This window comes from Alligator sinensis, unplaced genomic scaffold, assembly GCF_000455745.1.
Source record: "Alligator sinensis unplaced genomic scaffold, ASM45574v1 scaffold847_1, whole genome shotgun sequence".
NCBI lineage: Eukaryota > Metazoa > Chordata > Crocodylia > Alligatoridae > Alligator > Alligator sinensis.
The window spans coordinates 483,968-508,101 of record NW_005842797.1 but is presented as its reverse complement, the minus strand read 5'-3'; the positions used below and the strand labels follow the sequence as shown (position 1 = coordinate 508,101).

Genomic DNA, 24,134 nt, shown 5'->3' with positions numbered 1-24,134 from the left:
TCAATTGACTATAGTGACAGGCTTGTTAATCCCACAGGGTTGCTTAAATGTAGGATATAAACCCTAATCCTATATGAGGAATATCCTGAGCAAACCCATGCACCTTTTATAAATGTCCCAGTGACACGGTGGTCACCCAACACAAATGCCCCATAGATACGGTGGTCACCCAACACAACATTATACAAGATCAGGGCTACATTTTGAGGTTTTTAAAAACCTTTTGTTATTTGAACAGCTAAGAAAATCATCTTATCTTCAAAGTCTCTAAGGATGCTCCAGGATGAAGGTCAGCATTTGGAATGAAGATTGCATCAAAATATCTTGTTTGTGTAATTTTTCTAGAACCCGGTTCATCATAAATGACAAATTCAGCACATAAAAAGCAATACAATATAATTTCCTTACCCAATTAAGTCCTTTTCAGTTAGTATCTTGGCTTCTTTAGGTCCCAAGGTTTTTGGTAAAAGCCATGTTATCCATGTTTCAAGATTTAATTCTATTAATATGATTCTATTTCATAAATGACTTTCCATATTGTTTCTCCTTTCTACCTGTTCAGCAGTGCAAAGAGGCCAATACCTAATACAAAAGCATTCATAACAAGCAAGCTGGGATTTCTTACCCTTTCTACTTTAAAACAAAAATTCAGCTGTAATCACAAAAAATATTGCCACAAGGCAGCAACAAATGAGCACACTAGAGATATTTGCTATAGGAGGAAAGGCTGTGCTTGTGGCTAAGTTTATGCCTTAGAATATGAATCAGAGGTTAACAGTCGATAAATGAATTTGAACAAAGCAAATAGCAAATCCCAGAGCTAGTAGGATCTTTTACCAGATGAACGTGACTGTCCAGTTAAAAGTGAGCGCGTCTGCATGAGACGCGTTATTGCACAGTAGCCTAGTTTACTGTGTAATACGGGCAAGTGTCTACACATGTGCACCCTTACTGTGCAGGAAAAATGGCTAATTGCAGTTAAATTTGCTACCTACAAATGCAGGTAGCAAATTTAATCATGATTACTTACTGCACAGTAACACATGTGTAGACATGACTTGGCAGAAAATTTGCTGCCGCATTTGCCCTGCTACTAGGGGACTGGCCTGAGGCCAGTCCCAGGGCTCCTGGCTGAGAACCTTTCATGGCCCAGGGCTGAGCTGAATCTGGCAGCCCCTGGCGGCAGCCTATAAAAGGCTGCAGCCATTTTGTGCCCTGGGGCACACACAACAGGCAGTCTGAAGCTAGTGCAAGCCCTGTGTGTTCCCCTGGACAGGACATAGCCCTGCTATCCCTGCCTGCCTGGAGCTCTGTGCTGCAGCTTGGCCCTGCATAGCCTTGCAGTTGTCAGGGCACTGCTGCCTGGCCAGCAGGGTAGACACCACTTGCTGCAGGCTGCTGTAGCCCCTGCCAGCCCTATCAGCACGCCATGGCTGCCTGGAGCCTGTATCTGGTAGCAGGGCCAGCAGCACCTGCCTGCTGCAGACCCCAGCAGCTTGCCTGGCATCTGCAGCTACTGTGGGGCATAGCTTCTGCTGCATGGCTGCCAGTCCCTTGCCATGTCCCTGTGATGGGTGCTGCTGGCAGCTGAACAGGGTTGGCAACAGAAGGACAGCTGGGAGGGGGCCCAGAGAGCTGGTGCAGGACCAGCAGCATGACCTCATCCTCCCCATCCAGGCCTGGTACTGCCCGTGTGTGTATGCCCATGCCCTTCACCTGGAGCCAGGAGGAGGTTGGTGACCTTGTGGTGTTCTGGGGTAGTGCAGAGGTACAGAGGCAGTTCAAGAGGGGCGGGTCACATTTATGAGGCCTTGTCAGGTGGGATGCGGGAGCATGGGCACTGTTCATAGATGCATAGATTCATAGATTGTAAGGCTGGAAAGAACCTTGGAAGATCATCAAGTCCAGCCCCCTGCAACAAGGAGGAAAGATAACTGGGGGTCAGGTGACCCAGCAAACCACTGCTTAGTGTTGGTTAGTGCATGCAGTATGTGCACTGGGGTTCCCCCAGTGTATCTGGACCTTGGATGGGACCCACATACTGGTGACCTGCCTGCCCCATGGAGACTACCCCTATTATAGGAGTAGGGGGGGCTCCACTCAATGGTCCTTCAGGCTGTCATAGACCACCAGGGGATGTTCACCCATGTGAGCTCTGACTGGGCAGGTGGGCCACCTCCACTAACCACTAGTGTTGGTTAGTGTTGGTTAGTGGAGCAGTGCTACATCAAGTCAAGGCCTTGCGGGCATAGTAGGTGGCCATGACCACAAGACATTATGTCTTTATGTGGTAGTTCACCCGCATTTTGGCACCCTGGGACCCAGGCCACAGCTCTGTGGTTTACACGAGCATGGGTGGCCTGCCCAAGCCCCTACCTCACTTTGACCCTTGGGTGTTTAGCATCCTGCCTGGCCTGGCTCCCTGGATGCTCAATTCACCAACAGCTTGGGGAGCCCTGGCCAGCGGCTGGTTTAGTAGCTCCATAGCCCCAGACCCCACCACAAGTAACAGCTGGCCATGACACTGCTGGCCATCAGCAGCACCAGCTCCCCACCCAGGGGAGATGAGCCCTGGCCAGGCAGCTGCACGCCATGCACTGCAGGCCAAAGACACTTGGGGCAGCCAGACACCATTGATGATGGGGAGGACCGCGCCAAGCTGCCAGCCTCACCAACCCCAGACATGTGGTAAGCCCTGCACCGGTCGCCGTCGCCCCTGGCTGAGCCCTCCACCCTCTACAGTTGCTGTGGCTCTTAGACCCATGGAGGAACAGCCTGAGGCCAGGGTACTGACCGCCTGACCCCAGGCTCTGCCCCTCTGCCCCCTACAAAAAACCAATTTGTATATCATTTTTATAGTTTTCAAACTGGGAAGAGGTTTTTTCATTGTTGGTGGGTGGTGAAGAGGCTCTGTTTGTTGGGGAGTGAGTGGGGAAGGGACTCTGTGTTGGGTAGGGAGTAGGGAGGGATGGGGGTGTGAATTGTGAGGCGAATAAAGATGTGTTCTTTGGATCCATGCCTAGCACAAGAATGGTGCTGGGGGTGGGCAGGATGTAGGGAGTCTGTGGGAAGTGGGACAGGCAGGCTAGAGGGGGAGCACTCCAAAAGGTAGTCCTCCAGTACCTTCTGCACCCAGTGCCCTGGCCCCCGCAGGCAGGTGCGGGGCTTTCCTGAGGCTTTGGAGGTGGGGACCCAGCACTGCTGCTGCTACTCCTGTTGCCAGACCACCTCCACACACCATGCCTCCTCTGCCCAGGCCTTGCAGAACAACTCTTCCTGGACCCTGCAGATATTGTGCAGCACACAGGCTGCGACAATGACCTAAAGGAGTTTTTCCCCAGTGACTCTGAGGTGGGGAGTGAGGGAGCACCAGCAGCCCTTGAGACGCATTCAACTAGGGCTTGGGTCCAGCCCAGGAAACTATTACAGTAGGCGTGGCAGGGGTCCAGGTGGCCAGTGTAAGACCTCATCAGCCAGGGCAGGAGTGGGTATGCAGGGTCCCTGATGGGAAGGGGTGGGACAACGATGGTGCCCAGCTACAGGTTCACCACCCTCAGCACTAAGTACCCAATCTCCACCAGCATGGGCCAGAGTTTGGAAAGACGTGGGCATCATGTGCACTGCCCACCCAGCCAGAGCTCACTTGGGTGAACATCCCCTGGTGGTCTGTGATGGCCTGAAGGACCATGGAGTTGAGCCCCCCTGCTCCTATAATAGGGGTGGTCTCCGTGGGGCGGGCAGGTCCCATGGGTCCCATCCAAGGTCCGGATACACTGGGGGAACCCCAGTGCACAGAACCCTGCTACTGCTTCATATGATGGTAGAGTACCTGTTGATTTGCAAACAGCATCATATAAGTCTGAAAAAGGCTGGTTTCCCTTTTGATTTCATTCTGTCTTGTATGAATCCTATGATTTCTCTTCAGAGAAGAGCTCTGTCTTGGCTCTGATTAATACTTGTTTTTTCCTACTAAGAAAGGGGCTCAAAACATTTGTTTGACCAATAGATGATGTGAAAAACCCCTCATCCGCTCCCATACAAAATGAAAAAAATCTAAATTGTCCTAAGTCACATTTACCAGCTCTCTTTAGAAGGGATTGTCACAGATTCCTCAACATATGGTCTCTTAATTGGAAGAATACTTTGACTACTATAATTTGTCCTTCGAAAAACTGCTTCTTTGTTGCAATTGCAATGATTTTAATGAAAGCACATTGAAAAATCACCCAACCAAAGCCAAGATTGGTAAAATTTGGGCCTTCCAATCCCTCACTGTGTTCTTTCAATTTGTCAGAATTTGGAAGGATGAATGCTTAGTAGAAATAGATTTGAGTCACTAACTTCATGTCTGGCTTTGAATTATGCTAAGGTTTCAGAGTACTGAGCTCTTTATTGGGGTCAGCAGTACAGGTGTGACACAGGGATGTCAATAACCTATATTTCCTAGTGCAATCAGTACAGGTCCCAATCAGTAGTTTAGCTCCATGTCAATACCCCTGTTAAATTACCTGGATTGTATTCACTGACTTCCAGCAACTACTATAAAAGGGTCAATTGTGGTCTTAACAAATGTTGTTATGTTACTTAAAATGCAACGTTACCATTTATGCTCAGCATTGACCAATAAGACTAAAGGTGACTGACTGTCTGATTGTGTTTTTTGCCATAGAGAAATAATTGTTAAATCTGACCTGAAATTTTTCATGCATGCAGTAAAAATGGTTAGAACAGCTCATCCACATAAGTACATGCTATCTAGAAATGCAGCCATGTTAGAAAAGGGATAATACTGCTACTATAACAGTGCTGAGGAATTCCTGTCTCAGATTACATATACATTGCCGCTAGATACTGTGCAAATACAGAACAAAGAGTGCCCCCAGGGGCTTCTAATGTGAACAAGTAGTTGATGATTCAATGACCATGTTAGGGAATGGACAACTGAAGAAATTACTGTGAGTTTAAAGAGGGCAGGGAGTTACCATAGAGCAGCTGATGGATGGAAACAGCTGATGGTACAACTGGCTTGCTGTTGTCTTGAAGTACTGTAAGTGAAAATTAAACCATGGAGTTTAGCTCTTTGTGTGAAACAAGACTAAGCCATGGCTATTTTGCTTTCACTTCCCATGGGAGAAAGTGGGTCAGTTACTGTTGAGTAAGGTCCCTGCTTGGCATGGCAAAAGACTTGCATGGGAAGGCCCTGCTTTGTTTTCTCGTTAACTCGTTCATTTGTTCATACTCTTACTCAGAATACACTTAGGGCTAGCTTCATTGAAACGTATTGTAATCAAACTGGTATAAGTGCTGCTAGCATAAATACTGACAGCCATTTTAGCTTTCTTGGTAGACCTAAAACAGGGGTGGGCAAAATACGGCCAGCTGCAGCCAACGATGCATGACGGTGAGGAGTGCAGTCCATGCCGGGCCGCCTCTATTGCCAGTGCTCCCCACCACGCATGGGCAGGCCCCGCACTCACGCACCAATGGAGGGAAGGTCCACATGCTGGAGCTAGCTGCCTTTGTCACCCCCTGCCATGGAGATCCCAGGACTCTGCAGGGAAGCAGGCGCCAGGGCTCCTTCCAGCAGAGTCCTGGGACCTGTGCAGCAGGGAGCAGCAAAGGCAGGTAGCTCCAGTGCGTGGAGCTTCCGTCAAGTGATGCACAAGTGAGTGGCTGCTTGTGTGCAGAGGGGAGCGTTGGCAATAGAGGTGGCCCAGCAGGGGCTGTGCTTCTTGCTGCAATGTGCAGCATTGGCTGGAGCTGTGCACTGCCAGGCAGTAGCACCTGTGCCAAGTACGAGCACCCTGAGTGCCCCCACCTGCTGCTGCCACCGCCTGCAGGATTGGATGCCATGGGGGCAGTGTGGGGGGGGTAACCCACACTCCCCCACCCTTGCTTACACTCCACAAACACCACACACACACACACCCTTCCCCCACAACTCCCCAACATACCCTATTGCCCCCACACACACAGCCACACCCCATCACAACCTCCTCCACACTTGTACCCCCATACTCCATCCTACACACACACACCCCTTACACCCTACCCACACACACACACACACACACGCCCCCACGCCTGCCAGCCTACACCCAACCACACCCCCTCACACAATATACAGGACTAAGACTTTATTTTTGAGTTATTATGCAATCACTTCTATGTACACAAATCATAACAAAAATATGACAAAATATTTTTTGTAATAAAATTAAGATAGGTTATAGTAAGTGTTTGACTTTTAGTGTATGTTTTAGTTTTTTTCTGGTTCTACGATGGCAAACCTCCACTCCTGACATGAGTATTTCTGCGGGGCAAGGGGAGGGATTTCCAGTGGCAAAGGTCAGAGGTTGGGCTGGGGGGGGGGAGGATTTCCAGTCCCAAAATGGTAACCAGGGGGCGGGGTAACTGTCAAGGGGCAGGGCTGCCCAGGTGGCTCTTGAAAGCTCACCAAACCTCAGTAAGCAGTCCTCCAGCCAAAATAATTGCCTGCCTCTGATCTAAAAGCTGGTTTCCTGGTGCTAGATTACAACTGCACTATTGTACTCAGCAAGCTTTCTGATGTACACACAGATACTTCAGAGAGCTCACCCCAAATTCACACAAGCATGAGTAAGAGAGTTATATAATACCAAAGCTGGCTTTAAAGAGTTATGTGTACTTGAGAGGTGTGGATCACATGATGCCAGAAAAATCCCCCGATTCTGAAGCTGCAGAATCTGGTGACTGCAGGAATCAAGAGGGTTGCATGTGTAAGTCAGCTCTCTCTCTAACTTCATTCAGAGATAAAGGTGCACTTGTTTAGTACTATTTAGCCAGACTAGTTTAACTTGGTGTGTAGACATTCATCCACTGGTTTAAACTTGCTTTACATGACTATAGCATTCATGACATTGATGACCTTTGTCTTCGCGAGAAACTTTCACTGGTTTAACTAACTTCAGTTTGGGCACTAATTTTGGTTTAAGAATAGTTTTTTGTGGTTTAGCTTAAACCAGTCTCTTAGCAATTTAGCACTGACTCAGCTAAATCATTTAAATCATTAAATCGTTTCACATTGCATCATGCATTCGTGGAAGCTGCTCATACACGGTGGTCATGTGTGCATTATAGAAAGTTATATAGAACAGACCAGATTCAGTTTAAAAGTTGCAGCTTCAGTAAAACCAATGTAGCTCTTCTCATGCTGGCAAGAGCAGAAGAGGAAGATCAGATATGGAAGCTAAACTTATATAAACTTAAGTAACATCATCCATATCTAAAATGAGCCATACTGGTTTAATTATATTGGTTTAACTTCCCATCTTTAATTCAAGCAGTGCAACTCCTATATAGAAATACTTAGCCCATGGTTGGATTAAGCCATATTTAAATGACAAAGTTTTGTGGGCAAAGCTATGCTTGATAGTAGTGCCAAAAAACCCAAGCTGGTTATTGATATAGCTATGCCAGCAAAATTCCTGGTGTAGGTACAGATATGCCAATAGAAGGATGCTTTTGTCAGCTTAATTTGTCATTCAGGTACAAAAACTCATGTTGGCATGTATCACATCTCCACTGACACACCCTAGATCTTAAAGACAAGGTTTAATACTGTTGCATTTAAATTTTCCTTAAATGCATTGCTTCTGCTGTTAAATAAACCATAGTTTGAATGAAAAGGCTGCTTGGTCACTACATTCACCACTAGTCACAGACACATGAAAGGATGTGCCTTTAATCAGTCAGATCTGGTTGGTACATGTGATGGATACTCAAGGGTACTTTAATCCAAATTCCACCCAAGGAAAAAAAGCTTCAAAGTATAACAGGTCTGGGGTTGACACAAAGAGAAACCAGGAAGACAACAGAGGTGCAGCCAGGCTGCCATTGTGACACTGAACAAAGAAAAAGAGACTAGTGAATGTTTTGCCAAATACACAGACATCTTCAATGATTTTGTTTAACACCAGCTCTATAGCTCTTGAATAGCAACTGTGAACGTGACCCTCCTACAGACAACACCTATTTGTCTGGTGTGAAATTACTATAATTTTTAGGCTCAAGTACTACTCTTATTCTACAAATTATATCCTAAAGCATCTTGTTCCTAATAATATTTTTTAAAAATAAGCATCCTTGACAAATAGCGTGTGGATACAAAACAATTTTTTTGTGCCTCCAGTTCCATCATTGATTCTCCTGGTTGCCTCTGAATGCCTGACATAAGAAAGATTCAGGCATACAGCAGACAGCCAACCTGTGGCATGCTTGCCACAAGTGGCATGGCTAGCCTCTGTGTGGCACACAGAAGACCAAGGAGGGAGCAGGGAACACAGGAACAGGTAGGACAGGGAGCTGAAAGCAAAGCAATGGATTACAGTGTGTACAGGGCAGAAAGTAGAAAGCAGAGCAACAATTCAAGCAGGGGAAGGGGATTGGAGAGGAACTCAGGGAGAATGCAGGGCTATGTTGTGGCACACCTGCCAAAAAGATTGGCTCCCACTGCTGTAAAGGTATAAGGAAATACCAGCACAAATCTGGCTCTAAGATTAGACACCATCTTTGAAATGCACCATGTTTTAGACAACAAGTACAGGCTTACAGACAACAAGTACAGGCTTAATGAACAATCCAATAAAGAGCACAGGGAGAAGAAAATTAAAAGGTACAGATAGTCATCTGTATGTTTGCAGATGCAGTATGGCAGATGATGGAGGGCCCAATCGCTTTTGTTCTGGAGCTTTTGATTTTGGGCTTGCAACATTGTTATTGGGAAATTTTCAACCAGCCAGAACCTAAATTCAGGACCAGGTACGTCAAGCAAACACCAAGCAAAAGAGTACTGGTCAGCATTCAACCCTATGTTTTCTATTCTTAATTAAGCAGCAATATCAGCAAAATAACACTGTTCTAGGTTAGCATCCTACTACTACCACTGATAGCCAACCTGCTGATACAGTGCCATCATTTGAGACAATAAGACATCTATATGGTGCAAGGAACTTCCCTGAAAAATATTACAGCTAATGCTTCCTTTGTTAGCTCCATAACTGATTGCAGGGTAGACACATTAGCAGTGCAACACAGTTGCACTGCAGCTGAACATGGCTATATGGCTTCCAGTTCTGGGGCTTAAAGCATGTAGCACTATTTTAGATGTCTCAGGATGACACTGAGTTGCAATATGTGGACTCCAGTAAACAGCCTCACAACTAGCTTAGGGTATCTCTGTCTTGGGTCATGAAGATAAACCCTAAAATACATTGCTTCAGGAGTGAGGAGAGCAACCTGCTTAAGTAGTAGCAGTTCAAGATCATTACTGCTATGGAGTCTTGGCCATCCCTTTTCAACAAAAAGATATTTGGGTTGGGAATGTTCATCCAGGAAATGTCTGAGGCAAGGATGTTTTGTGATCTCTTACTGGAACAACTGTATAGTTGTATAAGCTGTTGAACAGTCTTTCAGGAATCAAGTACCTTTCCTCAGGTCCAGTAAAAGATATCACAAAAAATTCTTGCCTCAAGGAAAAGATACTCAATTGAGTCCTAACATCCCCCCTGCTCCCACCCCTACAATGACCCCCCCATTTGTTTGCTGTCATTTTGAAATGAAATTAACCACTGAACCAGTCCAACCTATATGTACCAGTTAACTCTTCAGGTCCTTACACGGTGCATAAATGGCCCTCTGCAAGGGCCAAATTATTCAGAACTTACCACAAATGGAAGCAGGGACTGTAGGTATGTCATTTGATCACTACAAAGCTATGTCTACATACGTACATTAAAATGACCTGAGAGAAATCTCCTGAGTTTGTCCTCCTAATTGAAAAACTTACCTGGAGATGCCTGAACAGAGATTTGAATGCTAAGCCCCCGAAGGGCAAAGAGCTTGCAGTGCTGAGGCTGCGTAGCTAGGGGGTTCCCATGCATACATCTCAGAATGCTCTACAGGCTCTCTCAGTCTGCCTAGCAACAGATGGCAGCAGTGCATAAAGGAGCCCTGGCTGGTTGACCCAGGCTGGCCCGTCTCCCTGCAGCACAGTATGGAATTGTGGAGGGAAGTTTTACTCCTGCTTGGCTGGAATAGTAGAGTCAAGCCCAACTGACACACCATCTCTGGGGCGAGGTGAAGCAGAAAGTAAATCACTTGGGATGCTGGAAGTCTGTGTTGTGGGTTCTCTCAGAAGGATAAGCTGTATGGACATTTGCTCCCAGGAATAATTTAATCCTGGCTATTCTCAGGTAATATTACTTCTGGAGCTGCCATTTTCGCTCTGGGAGAGAAATCCTGAGCATCTGTACATTCATGGTTTCTCCTAGGAAAGCAGTGACTCTCCCAGGAGAAACTGAATGGCCTCTGTGTCTGATTTTACTTTTAAGTCACCTTTGTCACCTTGTCCAGAATTGTTGGAGGCCATACACTATCCTTTCAATATATAGGAATGGAAACTCATGGGAAACAGATGATGAAAATGGTTGATATTAAGAACTCAGTCTTTCTCTACTCTTGTAGTGTTTCTAAGCCAGCCCTGGACCAATCATTGGTTTCTGTGAAATGATGCACAACTAAGGCCCCACAAACACTGCAGCAAGCTTAACTGAAACTGAACCCATTGTCCATATAGTTAAAAAAAAATCAGAATGGGGTGTTTTTTCTTTCCAAAGAAATTCAAGGGGGAAAGGGTTTCCCTTCACCTGACTTAATTATGTAAATTAGCAGCAGAATCCATAAAGCATCTCTCCTATTAACTTATGTGAGATTTGATTCTGATCAGGCAATAAATCAACTGACCTAAATAAGATTACACACAAAAATAAGAGTCATGCTCCATGGTAAATATCTGCATGACTGAACTCTAAACTTTCATTTATGAAAATTATCAGGGCCAAGATTTTCAAAGATGCCTTAGGGACATAGATGCCTTCTTTCCATTAAAATTAACAGTAACTGGATGTCAAGTCAACTGTTAAAAAGTCATATCCATTAGGTTTCTAGGTCTTTAAACATACCCCAACTGTATTGTTAATCTAGACTCTTTTGGGCCTAAACACATTGCATTATGATTAAATTCTTTCTCCTTTTTTCTTTTTAACCATGAAATAAAATTTTAGATGATATGCACTGGAAAAAAAATAAAATGGAAATAAAAATGGAATAAATTAGACCAAGGCAAGACACGTGGATGCTATATATACTCAGTTTTCTTTATTTAAAGATCCTTATTGATTTCAAAACCATTGTTCTCAGTTTTTACTTGTGGTAATTATTTGTACAAATGTGCACACTTAAAAAGTCCTTGGTACCAACTCTATTTTCCATCATTTTCTTTCCTTTAGGACCTCTCCTTGTAGCATGAACTGAACTAATGTAGCTGATGTTAACATAGAGTGTAATAATAGTGAAATGTAACCATGTTAGTCTTGTCCTGTAAGCAACTTGAAAACTCCATTTTGTATCCTTCTGCTTGACATAAGTGAATGAACTCTGCATAGCCTTTATGTATGAGTGTGTGTAAAAGGGTGAATGGTGAGAGGATGGCATAGAGACGGAAGAAGAAGATTCAACTGTTTATGTAAGCAACAAGGCGTCAAATGTAAGTTACCAACTACTAACTAACTAACAAATGGCTGAAGAATCCCTTTGAAGCTTGAAGGCACAAAGGAGATAACAGCCTTGGAGTGTTTTTGTTGCCCATCTGGCAGAATTTCTTCTTCTAAGATAAGCTGAAAACAAAAGAAGAACAACCACAAAAACAGAAGTTGGGTATGGAAAAACCCCAAAGCACTGAAACAAAGGATGCCAATCCCTGTAAAAGAACACTTTGAAAATGCCAAGCTGTTTGAGTCTCTTTCTCTACTGCTGTTTCATCAGAGCACAGATGCATCTGTTCACCCCGCTCCAGCTGTTATCTTTAAATCGGCTATCTTCAAATCATCATCATCATCTATTCAATAAGCCTCGGTTGGCCACCCTGGGCTGATATTGAGCAACTATTGCTGGTAACTATATCTGGTGTATGTGTGGATGAAATGGTTGTTTTGTGTATGTGTATGCCTGTGTGTAATGATGTGCATGATGATTTGTGTATTTGTATGAACGGTGTGCCTGAACCTCTATGTCTAACTCATGTAATCGATAAACGCGGTACCTTGCCTTATCCCCCTTTATAAAGTCTTGCTTGTGGTTTGAGCAATTGGCAATTTGTGTAACATCCTTAGACCTAAAATCTGGTAATTTTGTATGCTGAAATATATTAATGCATTCCAATTAAAGCATCTCCAGAACAGGCCAAAGAGTTCAGGATCAGTAGGAACACACAAAAATAAAGTCCATCTTGCTGTTGTAGTTTACAATTGCCTCCTTGCCACACAGTAACAGTTTGTAAACAAGAGCCAACATTTAAGATCATCAGCATCTTCCATAAAGATCCAGCGGCTAACAAAGCCACTAATACACTAGAATATGGTAAAAGTAATAACTTGTGCAATATTTATAAAAACATGAAAGTGATAAAAAGTGATAAAACCTAACAGCTATCTAGAAACATAGGGACACAGGACTGGAAGGGTCTTCCTCAAATCCAGCTCTCCACAACTGCAGGCAACAGTTAACCCAAGGAATTCCCATAAGTGGAGATAGTTCCTCTTTCATGCTGAAGGCTCCCAAAATAAGTGATTTGCAAGGTATGGATTGGATGCAGAATGCTGTGAGCAACCCTAGAAATTCAATCAGTTCAGGGGTGGAGCGTGACAGACATGTGAAAGTGCACAGTGGGCTGCATTTCAATTGCAATGTGTAGGGCATTTTAGAGTGAAGGCTCTTATTAACCCTGGAATTTAGCCAGAACACCTTTTATCTGACACAGTGGCATGGACTTTAATCATCAGAAAATGACTTGGACCCATTTGAACAACAGAATTTCCATCAATTATATCTTAGCTGCGTTGCTGGGATATTGGCTTAATTGTGACTCAGTGCGCCAAGTCCAGCCAAGTGCACGCAATGGATTGTGAAGCAGCAGTCTGAAAATTTCCCTAGGCTGCCTAACCTCATGGTCATGACCGTAATGCTCCAAAGCAGTGCATCTTCTCCCAAAGGCCCACAGTCACCTTGTGCTCAGATCAGGCACCTCAGGGACATTTCAGTTCCCTTTATGTGCCAGATTAGATGTTACTTTTTTGCTAAAATACTAACTAGGTTTGAGAACTCAAACCAGCATCTAGCACACTGCCCTTCTTCACAAGTGGCTTTGCTCTACTTGTTATTTGACAGCTCAAGGCTTCAGTATTATAAGTAGCGGGTGATATTTGTTTCCCCAGAAGCTCCTGTCTTCCATCATCATGTTCAGTGCAGAAGACTTCAAGGGAATGCAAGGCTTCCTTCTGTATTTCATACCCCACATACCACACTTGACAACCACTCATAATGTAGATCCTGGATAATAATTAAGCAATGCATAGGTTGTGTGGCAGTTCTCTCTCTGGCATTCTTGTGGCAGTTGCATCACAGCAGTCTCTGGCATAACTCTGTCTGCAGAGCTCTGTGATGTGGTCTTGGATCCTAAAACAGGTACATAAAGTTGGCTTAGCTCAAAACAGACACAACTTTTGATACGGGCAAAGTGAAACTTAGAAATGCTTCAATGGTTTAACTGTAAGTGTTGTTTTAACACATTAAATTCTACCTTAGGTTTCCATGTTAGTCCTTTGCTATTATGTTTGGCCACCAGAGGGAGTAAATACTAAACACATACTATATATGGGGATGGGAACACAAGTCTTTCAAGGTTGTAGGATTTCTTCGCTCATAATTGCTACTGAGAAGCAGTCTCATTGAGTTACATTGGTTGGTGGAGCTAAGTCTTTTGTACACCTTTTGCATATCTTTATATGACATATATATGACACAGGAGGAAAATCTATTGCAACAGCCCATGAGGTAGGGCTATGCTAACATATACCACCATGAGTGTACTGTGAATTTCTTCTCTGTTGCAAATATGTGAATAGCATGAAATGATACGAATGAATTAAAGTCTTAATCAATGGAGCTTTTCTTGGCACAGTATGGGCAGTGGCAGCGCAAGCGTCGCCACACAGCCCGGTCAATGAACCTCAACATTGACCTTGGAGGAAAAAGGTAATGGAGTCTCCAAGGTTTGTCAGACCTTAGCCCCCCTATTCAGCTGCTAACCAAGCTGCCAGTTAAGGTTAATTGGGGAGGGGCAGATTTTCATTCTGTGAATGTTTTTCCCTGGGAACTGAAGTAAAACCAAAAAAGTAATATCACAGTTGGAAAAGAAATTTTTGTCACTTTGGACAGAGGTTGGATTTCAACTGATGCCCTGGAGGTGAAAGGGTTTCTATCCCATTATCCACTCCAAACCAAAATGCTATTTGTACAGTAAGATTTTGTTACCATGTTTAGTTCTATGAAATCTTTCCCTGGCTTTAAGCTCTACAGCAGTCTGTTGCCTTTTCAAGCCTGTAAGGGCTGTTTTGGGTAAATGTCATTAGGCAAACAATCAGTGGATGAAAGGGAAAAAAATTAAATTGAGTCTATCAGAAGAGGAGATCAATAAGCAGTTTTTTATATTAGACACCATGTTATTTCTTTTACCCACTTTCTATTTCAAGTCTTAGCACACGGGTATCTAGTACCTGAATTAAGATAGACTTTTTATTAGTATTCCAGCTTCTCTTTTCTTAGTAGGTGTCCAATCATTAGAGGACAACAAATGCACAAACATTTAAGTTGTTTTGATTCCATCCAGTGGAAGGTAATAGTGGCGTGCATACATGAAGTTATAACTTATCAATCTTTATCCCTTCTATTTCTAATAAAAGAAAAGAGTAATGAAATAGATGAACACTTACTGAATATCAGGGTCATTGCCAGAATAATCATCACCAATATCATGAGGAGACCAGCAAGCACTGCAGCCAGGATCCAGATTGGCAACTTTGAAGAATCTTAGAAACAAATATAAATTATAATATGATGGGACACAGCAGCTATTCAAAAACACTCATTCATTGTCCATATCAGGGACTTAGCAATAAGCATTTTTATTTGTTTGTTTAAATAGAAGCTATAAGCAGAGTTTAGGAAACAAGTTATGATTATTACAGCTATTGAAAGAATAAAATTTCCATTCCCATGGAAATTTCTCATATTTTGAACATCATTTTCCTCTTGAATTGGGATAAAAAGTCAATGCCCTGCAAGAAAACTATAATGAAAAGGTTTTTTAAAAAAAAATTATGTTGAATTGTCAAACCTAAAAAAAACAACTTGAGAACATTTTTCAATAATTTTTTCTTGACAAGTTTTAGCAGTTTTCCCAATTAGAAGTTAAAATCCCTACCCTTTGCACAAAGTGCTATGGATGTTCTAATTCAGAGGATGCACCCTTATCTTATTTGAAAGTGAGTAATTATTCTGAGAATAAACAGCACTAAATCAAACTGTCAGCATCTTGTAAATAACATGATTTAAGTATTTTTTTGGGATGGAAGAGGGAAGAGGCACCAGAGAAGAAAAAGGACCTGCAGGAAAGAGAAAGATGTTTGAAAAGGAAAAAACCTCATGTTATGCTAATCCTTTGAAGACAGAGAAGCTCTTAGCACAGAGGCTGAATCCTGAGAAAAGAAATCATAGAATAAGAGAAAGAAAGTGCAGAGAGATCAGAGGGTGTTTGCAACCTGGATGCAGAAAAAGAGAATGGCTCTCTAATACATGCTTCTGTGGTATAAGCTAAAGAAACAACTCTTTTTAGTGGTAGCATCAGTAGGCCTTTAACTGTTATACGGGCTAGCCACGACAGGGGAACGCAAGACATCCGGCCGTTGTAAACATAGGAACAAATCAGTTCTTGGTCAGAACTTCTAGCATTAATGATTAAAAACCATGTAAACTGCTTCTATTTAGAGGCAGAATTTTGCACGAAAACATAACGAAGCATAGCATTATAGGGTTGCAAGGGACCTCAAGGGTATAATCTCAAAATGATGCTTGGCTAAAGGGCCCCCCACAACCATTTCTTGATTTTTGCTGCCATGAAGCCTGATTCTAATTGCTCAGAACTGATGCTGTAGGATTTGGTCTGAAGCCTTGGGCTGGTCCCTCAAAGACTGGTGTTAAAGCGCCTATATTGTACCGTATTATAACTAATAGTTGGCTCACTCTTTCTTTTGGCATGGTGAAATGACAATTCTATGATGTAACCAAAGGAACAAATGCAAATATTTGACCCTTATTGCACTTTGTATGGAAGAGCACTAAACAGGTTCCTTTGTTCAAAAACAGATTACCCCAAGAGAAACATATTACTAAATCAGTACCTAATGAACAGCAATCGTTTACCTTTTTCAGCTCGAGGCAAAGATATATGTTTGACAACAGGACTTTCCAGTGCAGAATGATTCACTTGGCAAGAAAACTGTACAGATCTGCTCCAGTCAGAACGGGAAATAATTAGGTTACTTATATAGGAGTAAGAGCCATTACTATTGGGGAACAAAGAATCATTCTTTGAAGTGCTGGTGATCAACTCTCCATCCTTATACCAGGAGAACTGGATGTCTTGAGGGTAGAAGTCCCAAGCGCAGCAAGTCAATGTGTTCTCACAGTTATTGAAGAAAGGAGATACCAAGGAAAGCTCAACAACTGGAGGAGCTGGAACAGAGGAAACAAATGACATGCTGCTGCATCAGTGTATCACCCCATAACAACCATCACCTGATAAGTAAGATATCCCTTTAGTTCAGTGATTCTCAATCATTTTATACTCAAGGCACCCCTTAGGAAATGCCAGACCTTAGCTTTCACTTGTTTTTTGACTACAGAAAAATAATAGGGCAATTCTTCCATTGCAAAGGACTCAGAAAGTCCACAACAAATCAAAGGAGTTTTCACACTATAGATATTTATTTGAAATCTCTGGGTTTATCTTGTTGTCATTTGCATACCTATCAGTGCTAATATTATGTGGTATCACATGGCACCCTTAAAAAGATTTCCTAACACCCCAGAGTGTCAGAGCACCCTGGTTGAGAATCACTGCTTTTAACATTTGATGCCTCACTATGTACACATTGCATTAGAAACTGTATTGTAAGGTTCAATTGAAAATCAGGAGGTCTCCTTCAACCTGCTCTGCAATGCTATCTGCAATGAGAAGAGAGGGTCTGTGCTTTTGGGGAGTATTAGGAGAAACATACATGGAGGTTTCTTGTTGAACAGGTGATAAGGCTCCTTTAGACATGACAGCAACAAGCAGGAAGATACCTGATAACCAACAGGGCTCAGGTTGTCCTTATGGAGCTCAGGTAGCAGAAGGGAGCCCACACTCTGCAGCATGAACAATAAGTATTACAGTAGCATTATATATGCATATAAGAGGCTTGCTGCAGTTTCTTAGGATATTTATCTTTCTAAAATGATAACAATAAAAGAAAAATAACCCACAGAAATGGAGTCTGATGGAATATTGCAAACGCCTAGCTTACCTGATACTGTAAGGCAAATGTATGTATAGGTCAGTGTTTTCACAGGTGGAGGAATCATGCTTTCCAGGGTGCAGTTATAAATCCCAGAATCATTCACAGAGACTCTCTGAATAACAGCGTAAACCCATTTGGTGTGATGATCATACTCTAGAGTTACAGAACCTTTGCAGACTCTGTCCCAAATCCTAAAGTTTCTAAACCGCAAGCTACAAAGCTCAGTGGGGGTGCCATTTCTCCTTAGAGTTAGGATCAAACCTTCTGTTGCATCACTCATGTGCATACATTCCATTTTCACCATTTTACCCTGTAATGAGACCACATTTCGTCTCCTTGCAGTGGATGCATCCTGATGCAACCCTAAGTGGGGAAAAGAAGATAGAAAAGGTGAGTTACATAGACAGCAAAGAGTAAGCCAGTTCTTTCACATCCTCCAAATGGAGGATGATATGATGATATGTCTGGCTGGCCAGAGTCTCCATTCCAGCACCAAGAGTTGAGGTCTTAATGCTTTGAAGTAAAAATGTTTGTATTATTTTTTATCTGTTTGTGCCTATTGGTAAGCAGTTTGTTTCACACCTCAATTTGAAATTTCATAGTTACCTTTAGCAAGACTCCCTCATAATATACATGCAATACATTTGGCATCGTCTCTCCCATGGTATCTCAGAAAATATGTTGTAGATCAAGGGTCAGCAACATGCTGTATAAGCACCAAATCTTAGCCAAGGACTTGAGAGGTCTTCAACAGCATGTCAATGGTGTAGCTTTGGTAGCATTCCCACAGGAGGGATCTTTGCTTGTGCCAGTGCCAGGTCTGGGGAGCTGATCCCATGCTGCAGAGAGAACCAGTGGCAGGGAAAAGTGGCAGGGCTGAGATGGAACAGTGGTCCACTTTGGACCCAAACCAGGTTCTTTTGTTCCACAGCTCTGAAATGTTGCTTACCACTCAAATAGATGAAACCACAATCAGCTGGATGAATAGCTGCTTAGTAACTCAAGCTCAATGAGTGGTCAACAAGGGTCCAAAGTACAACTGAGAGGAAGTGTGAAGTGAGGCTCCTCAGAAGTCTGTCCTGAGTCTGGCATTGTATAATATCTTCAGAAATGACTTGGAGGCTGGCATTTAGTTTATATTTATTAAAATTTGTGGATGACATCGAGCTGGGCGTAATCACAGGCACAGTAGATGACAGGATTGGGATTCAAAATGACCTTGATGCATTGGAAAATAGTCTGAAGATAAAATGTTATAAGGACAGCTGTGAGGTACTATATTTGAGAAGGAATGATCAAATGCACAAATATAAAATGGGGAATGCATAGCTAGGCTGTAGCTATTTGGAAAAGAATTTAGGGTCCCTAGTGGACCACAAGTCAACAATGTAAAATTGTTACCAAAAAAGCTATTAATACATTGGAATCAGTGGTGGCAGATGATATAAAAAGGAGCAATCGTCTCAAGTTGCAGCAAGGGAAGTTGAAGTTAGATATTAGGAAGAATTTTCTCACTAAAAAGGGTAGTAAAACACTGGAACAAGTTACCCAGAGAGGTTACCCAGAAACCTCCATCCTTAGAGGTTTTCAAAACCCAGCTGGACAAAGCTTCATCGGGGATGGTCCTGCTTTGAGCAGGGAGTTGGACTAGATGACCTTCTGAGGTCCCTTCCAACCTTAACTTTCTATTATTATATGAACAGGAGTACTGTGTGCAAGTCATGGGAAATGATTCTTCAACTTTATTCAGCACTGATGAAGCCTTGGCCGGAGTAGTGTGTCCAATTTTGAGGTGGACTAAGTGAAAAGAGTCCAGAAGAGAGCAACCAAATGACTAGACTTTACAAATAAAGTATATGAGAAAAAGTGGAAAGAACTGGCATAATTTAGTTCAAAGATGTGGGATTAGCCTAGAGAAGAGACGAGGGAAGGTTGGGGGTTTGGTAACAGTCTTCAAATCTAATGAGGATAGTGATCAACTCTACCCTATGTCCACAGGAGAGAGGACAAGAAATAATGGGCTTAAATTCCAGCAAGGGAGGTTTAGGTTAGATATTAGAAAGAACTTTTTAAACTATGAAGATGCTTAAGCACTATAACAGGTTACCTAAAGAGGAAGTGGATCTCTGAGACTGCAAGGTTTTTTTTAGTCCCTGTTAGAAAAAACATTTTTCTGGGATGGTCTAGGCAGGGATGATCCTGCCTTAATCTGGAGTTTGGACTAAATGACAATTGCACCCTGTTTCATTGATTGACAAATAGTTAGACATTCTTGATATTCTTGAATACCAATCTATTTGCAATGACCGTGAAGTCTTTGTATATTATATAACCTCAGGTACCACATGTCAGCAGGCAGGAAGTGTCCTTCAGCTGACTCTTATGCACAAAGGATCAAACTCTCTTTTCAGGGGAATAAATTCAGAGTCTTCAATGGCTTTTGTGGAATTACTCTTCATTTTAGGGGCCCAGACTTCATCTTCTACCACTTGATTTTATTGCTGTAAATTATTAGCATCAGAAAAATGAGAGTGCACAAAACAGAAGTTGTTATATGAAAGGAGTTATCACTTCGAACTCCTGCATTCATAATTTTTTTACATCTCTAATTTTGAGTCATGGTATCTTATCTGAACATTGGCAGATGGAGTTCAGAAGCCTTGGTAACATGTCAGCCATTTGTTTTCAGAATTGGTCAATGCGTTTTCTGTAGTTCATGTCAAGGCAGAAGCAAAGTCAACAGTAATGACATTGAAGTTTGATGCACTCATATCATAAGTGATTCCACACAGGGGGAAAAATGGTATCTTTCTAGTTATGTAAAGCAGCAGGTAGAGAGAGACAGGAGTGTACCTTCTAAATGTTTATGTTTTGTCTGGTAGCCAAGTTCATTCATGGTCAAGCATCAATTAAGTCAATAAAGTAATTCCAGAGTAATTTGTCTTGTGTGATACATGAAGGCAAAGCTAGCTCAGAACCTCCTGCCCACAGAATCCAGAACAGGGTCCTTACAGCTCTGGAACAAAGGATATTAAACAGGAATACAAAACTGTGAACCTACCCGAGCTCCAGAAGACAGCATATATTAAAAGCACTGGTGAAATAGCCTTCCCTTTGGACCACTGAAGTTTCCTGAACAGCATCTGAAAAAAGCACATTGAGTCAACTGATGCCTTTTTCTGAGAGCTGTCTCATTATTTTCACCAAAAGCATCTGTTTAGGTCCAATACACTCTAGGATTTCAGAAATTACTTGGAGTTTCTGAGGAAATTCCAGAGTGGAAGTGGGGTCTACTGTAATATGAATGATAAAAAGGGGAGTGGATTTTGGTAGAACTGAATAATTTACATGCTGATCACCTATATTGACCAGTCTAATGACCATCATTATTAGAAGCTTAGATAACCATGATAACAGCCTATATCAGGGCATTGGTCAAAGAGGCATCTTCCCCTACTGACATTCAGATAGGACTGGGGCAAGACATGCTCATGTCACATATTCTGAGTCATTGACACATTCAGGCAGGATGAAACTCTCCATAGAAAGACTGGGGAACTGGGCTTATTTAGTTTAGAAAAGAGGAGATGGAATAGCAGCTTTCAACTACCTGAAGGAGGTTTGAAAGAGGATGGGAGTTAGATTGTTCTCAGTGGTGACAGATGACAGAACAAGGAGCAACAGTCTCAGGTTGCATCAAGGGAAGTTTAGGTTAGATGTTAGGAAGAATTGTCTCACTAGCAGGGTAGTAATACACTGGAACAGGTTACCCAGAGATGTGGAGGAAGCTCTGTCTTTGGGGGGTTTCAAAACCCAGCTACACAAAGCTTTGGCTAGGATGATCAAGTTGGGGCTGGTCCTGCTTTGAGCAGGGGGTATGACTAGATGACCTCCTGAGGTCCCTTCCAACCCTAATTTTCTATGATTATATGATTCTAGGGATTATGATGCTGGGTGGCAACTGTACTCAGAAGATGTTAAAGCTGCTGTCTCGTGGGTCACACAGCCCATGCCAATGGGCATGCACCCCTTCTCTGCAGTTTCTGTGTATTATAGGACAGCTATTCAAACAGGAATGTCAATACTCAGGCCTCCTTTTGAAGCTGTGCAATCCTTGGTGAGGGCTTCTGTTTTGGGACGTTTCTACATAAGAGCCTAAGGATTAGAATAGTAGAAAATTGTGGTTGGAAGCAACCTCAGGAGGCCATTTAGTCCAACCCTCTGCTCAAAACAGGACCAGCCCCAACTAGATCATCCCAGCCAAGGCTTTGTCCAGCTGGCTCTTAAAAACCTCCAAGGATGGAGATTTCACCACATCTGTGGGTAACTTGTTCCAGTGCTTTACTACCCTCCTCGTGAGAAAGTTCTTCCTAATAGCTAACCGCAGCTTCCCTTCCTGGAACTTGAGACCGCTGCTCCTTGTTCTGTCATTTGCTACCACTGACAACAGCCTAGCTCCATCCTCTTTGGAACCACCCTTTACGTAGTTGAAAGCTACTATTAAATCCCCCGCCTCAGTCTTCTCTTCTGCAAACTAAATAAGTCCAGTTCCCTCAGCCCCTCCTCATGAGTCATGTGCTCCAGCCCTCTAAACTTCCTGGGTTGCCTGGGCACTGGTCTACTGCTCCCAGCATGTCATGATGATTGAAGTCCCCCATGACAACCAGGGCCTGTAATCAGGCAACTTGTGCTAGCTGTTTGAAGAACAGCGCAAGTTGAGGAAGGAACAGAACCAGTGGGCTTATGCAGTGAGACTTGATGCAGAGACCAACACAACTGCTCTGTGGTGGTAAAGCAGGTTTCCAGGGGGAAGGGAAAAAAGGTTTGTGTACAATTTTTGTGACCACATCTATTTAAGGAAACACATTCTGCATATTTTGTCAATAAAAAGAAAACCTAAGAAAGCACCTAACTCTACACCCCCAATTTCTACTCCAGATAGAAAACTGACTTACCAGGCTGTGAAATCTGCTGCTGCTTAGCAAAGGGACAGAAATATTATAGCAAGACGCTGAGTGGTATATAGTTGTGCACAGAAACTTGGTAGTATCCCTTTAAAATACAGAGGAACTCTCATGGCCTCTGGCTGCATCCAGATGTGCAGGCAGGTGCAGTTTGTTGTTCCACAAGCCTCTTTGTGGTGCCACAAATTGCACAGGGCAAATGTTCAAATGTGCACTGCACTGCAAATTTGCAGTGCAGTGCCAAAATTTGCTACCAGGATTTCCTGGTAGCAAAGAAAAGCAGAGCAAAAAACAGCAGGGCAAAACATGCTCCAGAGCAAACAGAGGCTTGGGCCTCCAGGGAGACACTCTGGCTGCTGGCCAGTGCATCTGTATGGTCTGTTTGTGACCCTGCTGCTCCAGCACACTGCATAGTTGGAGCAATCAGAGGCGTGGCAGGGATCGCAGCTGCCTGCTGCTGAGCTTATCTGGCACCCTGGGCTAGTCCTGGGCCCGTACAGCCACCCAGGGCCAGCCAGATGCTACATAGGTGGGTGCAACTGTGCCACTGCTCCAGAGGCAGAGCCACCCAAGGCTCAGCTGCAGCCACCATGGAGCAGCAGGCGGCCCTGGAGTTTGCTCTAGGGACCATGGCAGACCACAGTGAGGCAGGTGGGGGGACCCACACACAGGAGTCTGACCAGACCAGGCACTGGAGAATCAGTTGGTGGCCTGAGGAGGTGACTGACCTCCTGGCCATTTGGGGCCAAGAGGCCATGCTGCATCACTTTGCACAGAGACAGTGCAATGAGCACATCTACTGAGTGATTACTGCCCAGATAGCCAAGTGGGGGCACAGAAAAATGTGGCAGCAGTGCCATATTAAGGCCAAGGCATTGTGCCAGCAGTTTGTGCTGCTGCAAGCACACACCTCTGCATGTAGACGTACCCCTTCACATAAATTTGTGCTGGTACTTTTTGCCGCTGATCATGCCCCTGCATGTGCACTTTGGTGTGGAGCAAAATGCCCCACTTTGGGGAAATTGCTGTTTCCCCATTCCTCCCAGCATGCTGCAGGAAGTAGGGTAGAACTAGAGGGGAGACACTGACTGAGCCTCCGTGTCAGCTGGCACACATTCCTATGGCATGCACCATGCCACTTTTCTTTTGGGCATTTTGTTTTGCAGCGCCACAGACCGCACATGCCTGCAAGTCTGGATTTAGCTTCTGTGTACAGAAGTTCCAAGAACCCTGCTCCAGAAGTAGGGTGTAGGTGTAGGTGGATCTTCTTCAATGAACACCTTTACTTGGACCCAACTCTACCAACATGTAAAGAGCCCCATACAAGCTCTCTGTCATCTGGCTTATGAGAGCAGATTTGCTAGGATTTCTGTTCTCTATTCCGTGTGGTTTTTCCCTACCTCTCTGGGTTCCTCATATGACAGTATCTTGTGACCTGTGCACATGTCTCCTTATCTTGCACCCCATTTATATTAACTCTTTCTTAGGAAAACTATTTTCAGGGAAAAATTGTTTTCTTTCAGAGACTTTTGTGCCATCTTTGGTTACGTCTGCCTAGTCATAGAAGTAGGGTTGGAAGGGACCTTGCAGATCTTCAGGTCCAACCCCCTGCCTGGGCAGGAGGGAAACTGGGCTCAATTGACCCCAGCCAGGTAGGCATCGAGCCGCTTCTTAA

General features: G+C 43.6%; 1 protein-coding gene across 6 annotated transcripts in view; it reads right to left on the bottom strand.

The window, feature by feature from the left end:
- Positions 1–12,137: 12,137 nt before the first annotated feature.
- Positions 12,138–24,134, bottom strand: part of LOC102378008 (tyrosine-protein phosphatase non-receptor type substrate 1-like) — a 27,348-nt gene continuing 15,351 nt past the window's right edge. For 4 of the 6 annotated variants that reach the window (XM_014525404.1, XM_014525403.1, XM_014525405.1 and 1 more), the window contains 5 exons: positions 20,557–20,638; positions 17,502–17,858; positions 16,357–16,668; positions 14,868–14,963; positions 12,138–13,551 (listed from right to left, as the gene is read on the bottom strand). In XM_014525404.1, the coding sequence (XP_014380890.1) occupies positions 13,412–13,551; positions 14,868–14,963; positions 16,357–16,668; positions 17,502–17,858; positions 20,557–20,638 (987 nt within the window). In that variant the 3' untranslated portion in view covers positions 12,138–13,411. Of the gene's footprint in view, positions 13,552–14,867; positions 14,964–16,356; positions 16,669–17,501; positions 17,859–18,101; positions 18,169–20,556; positions 20,639–24,134 lie in introns of those variants that run through there. The other 2 variants (XM_014525408.1, XM_014525407.1) reach the window with 2 other exon arrangements.